This window comes from Electrona antarctica (genome assembly GCF_951216825.1).
Source record: "Electrona antarctica genome assembly, chromosome: 24".
NCBI lineage: Eukaryota > Metazoa > Chordata > Actinopteri > Myctophiformes > Myctophidae > Electrona > Electrona antarctica.
Window position 1 is genome coordinate 11,758,444 of NC_136803.1, and position 3,638 is coordinate 11,762,081.

At 51.3% G+C, this 3,638-nt stretch overlaps 1 protein-coding gene across 1 annotated transcript; it reads right to left on the minus strand.

The window, feature by feature from the left end:
- Window positions 1-1,372: 1,372 nt before the first annotated feature.
- Window positions 1,373-3,130, minus strand: LOC306917287 (adhesion G-protein coupled receptor V1-like; the record flags this gene model as incomplete). The annotated part of the gene is made up of 2 exons (XM_079495435.1): window positions 2,593-3,130; window positions 1,373-1,507 (listed from the first exon to the last, which is right to left on the minus strand). The coding sequence occupies exons 1-2, from the start codon at window positions 2,701-2,703 to the stop codon at window positions 1,373-1,375; spliced, it is 246 nt and encodes an 81-aa protein (XP_079351561.1). The 5' UTR covers window positions 2,704-3,130.
- Between the last annotated feature and the right edge of the window lie 508 nt (window positions 3,131-3,638).

Genomic DNA, 3,638 nt, shown 5'->3' on the forward strand with positions numbered 1-3,638 from the left:
AAGAAAGACACACACCATCATCATGAATCCATTTTACAATCCATTTACCCCAGTAGTCAGGGAATATCATCAGTATAGTGTCAAATCTGGGAATACATTTCTTACCAAGAATTTTCTTCACCAATGTGTTTGTAAAGGAGTCTACTAACATATGGTAAATGGTAAATGGTGCATTTATATAGCGCCTTTTATCCAAGGCGCTTTACATAGATTGTGCATTACATTCACCCATTCACACACACATTCATACACCGATTGCAGCGGAAGCCATGCAAGGTACCAACCAGCACATCGGGAGCAATTTGGGGTTCAGTGTCTTGCCCAAGGACACTTCGACATGTAGACAGGAGGAGCCGGGATTCAAACCGCCGGCCCATGGATCATTGGACGACCTGCTCTACCTCCTGAGCCACAGCCGCCCATATCCCACATTGGTTTCTATTCAACCACCCTAGGGGAAGTTTTGACAGCTGCTGAAAGGTGCCATACAACCATTATAAGGCAAAATGTTTTAAATTTCATTATGCTTCTCAAACTAGGGTGTTTTCATGATTCTAAATCCATTCCAAGCATTCGTTTTGCACTTAAAACACTCCTTGGGCTAAAAATGGTTGATGAGGTCAACACATTTGGGTATATTTGGGCAAGTGGCTATGGCCAACCTAGGGGGTCTATGATCAAACTAGGGTTTTTTTCATGATTCTGAACCCATTCCAAGCATTAGTTTTGCACGAAAAATACTCCTCGGGCTAAATTCGGCCATAGCCACTTGCCAAAATGTGCCCAAATGTGCAGGAGTTTGTGCCACGCTTGTGCAATTGCAATTCTTTTCTGGATTTGTATTTTTTTGTTGCTGTAATAAATCTTCTCTTCTGGGCGTCACTGTGGCACAACATATTTTCAGATGGGGGTCCATGGCCAAATACACATAAGTTGGAGAACCAGTCAATTCAATTACACCATGAAGTCATCTCGTCAGCTCACCTGCGGCCGCGGCACTCTCAGACTGCGTCTCCCATTCCAGTCCAGACCGTTGCTACGGGAAGCGATCAGGAAGACCACGTCCCCTTCAGGAAGACCACGCCCCCTTCCGCGGCCACCACCTCTGTGTTAGTTCTGAACAGCAAATACACAGGTAGAGATATTAAACCTACAGTGTGTGCGCGCGCGCGCGTGCGTGTCTAAATAAATATATTTTTTTGTGGCTGCGGTTTGTGGTGTGATGTTCAGCGCTGACCTGTTCAGCGTGGGTCCGATGCGGAACAGGCCAGACAGAGCCAGGTTCTCCAGGACGGTGATGTAGGTGTGCAGGCCCCAGACGGGCTCATCCGCTGGGGCTGGACGGTGGAGCCTCTCCCCCCAGATGGGCTCCTCAACTGGGGCTGGACGGTGGAGCCTCTCCCCCCAGACAGGCAGCACAGGCTCCTCCGCTGGGGCTGGACGGCAGCACCGTGAAGGTCTCGTTGGCTTCAGGCTCCGCGTCCAACACCGCCCAGATCTCCAAGGTCTGCCAAGGAAAAACAAACACTGACAATGTTTATTTTGTCCAATATGGCTATGTTAATACACTATAGCTTATCTTTGCTGTCGGGGAAGAAAACTGTTATCATAATACCAGTAGTTTTTTTCTCGTAAGTCAACGAACCCCTACTTGATCATACTACAGCATAACACAATACCATCAAAAGTAGCAGATCCACAAGCTCGAAGCGCGGCGCAAAGCGACATGTTTTGCCCACCACTCACCTTGAAGCGGACCCCGTCCCTCCAGGACCACCACTCACTTTGAAGCAGACCTCGTCCTCCAGGACCACCACTCACCTTGAAGCGGACCCGCTTGGCCTCCAGGACCACCACTCACCTTGAAGCAGACCTCGTCCTCCAGGACCATCACTCACCTTGAAGCAGACCTCGTCCCTCCAGGACCACCACTCACTTTGAAGCGGACCCCGTCCCTCCAGGACCACCACTCACTTTGAAGCAGACCTCGTCCTCCAGGACCACCACTCACCTTGAAGCGGACCCGCTTGGCCTCCAGGACCACCACTCACCTTGAAGCAGACCTCGTCCTCCAGGACCATCACTCACCTTGAAGCAGACCTCGTCCTCCAGGACCACCACTCACCTTGAAGTGGACCCACCTCGTCCTCCAGGACCACCACTCACCTTGAAGCGGACCCCGTCCCTCCAGGACCACCATTCACCTTGAAGCGGACCCCGTCCTCCAGGACCACCACTCACCTTGAAGTGGACCCCATCGTCCTCCAGGACCATCACTCACCTTGAAGCGGACCCACCTCGTCCTCCAGGACCACCACTCACCTTGAAGCAGACCCCGTCCTCCAAGACCACCACTCACCTTGAAACAGACCTCGTCCACCAGGACCACCACTCACCTTGAAGCGGACCCACCCCGTCCTCCAGGACCACCACTCACCTTGAAGCGGACCCCGTCCTCCAGGACCACCACTCACCTTGAAGCGGACCCCATCGTCCTCCAGGACCACCACTCACCTTGAAGCGGACCCACCTCGTCCTCCAGGACCACCACTCACCTTGAAGCAGACCCCGTCCTCCAAGACCACCACTCACCTTGAAGCAGACCTCATCCTCCAGGACCACCAAGCCCTGTGACGTTATGAGGTCTCCCTCCACCAGGCTGCCGTTGGAGTCCAGGACGGTGAAGGTGACGGCGGGCACCATGCCCAACGTGCCCTGCTCGGGGCTCCTTCAGCACGTACAGCGTGGCCACGCTCTGGTCCATGCAGGCCCGAGGTGGCCGTGGGCTCCTTCAGCAGGAAGCGCTCGCTGCTGTTGAAGGAGATATGACCCCATGTCATCTGGTAGCTTTCCATGGTCGTGCTCTGTGAGGAGGCCGGGTCCACAGTCACACTCTTGATAGGCTCAGTGAAGGCTCCATGAAGAGGCCTGGTCCACGGTCACACTCTTGATAGGCTCAGTGAAGGCCCCGTGAAGAGGCCTGGTCCACGGTCACACTCTTGATCAGCAGCTGGGGGTCCATAATACAAGTCCATGGAACTGCAGAGTGGGAGACAAAAAGAGACTCCGGGGAGTGGCTCCCCAGATGACGAGTTAGTGGCAGGCCTTACTGGACCGTGAGTCTGTACAGTGTTAATAGCAATCGCAAAACAAAACAAGTCAACAAGATACCGCACTTTTTCACCCTTCAGCGTGTATTTAAAGGGGCATTCCACTCATTTTCAACATTTTACTATGTCATTAATATACCTTAGAGCTGTTGTGTGGAAATAATAAAAAAGTCCCCCCCATTCTGTGTTTCCTAGAACTAGAGGTCTGAAAAAAATCATTAACATGGTGAAACACATCTTGATGATGTCATCAAGATGTGTTTCACCATGTTAATGATTTTTTTCATAATTACAGTTCTGGGAAACACAGAATGGGGGGACTTTTTTATTATTTCCACACAACAGCTCTAAGGTATATTAATGACATAGTAAAATGTTGAAAATGGGTGGTTTTCCCCTTTAAGTCTTTTGTGAACAGTTCAAGATGCATGACTGAGGTACTGATGCATTTCCATTGCTGACACACGGCAAAGGCCAGGTCTGGGTTAGGGGTGTTCCATTGTGCAGAGAGGAAGCTTCTTTTGGGTC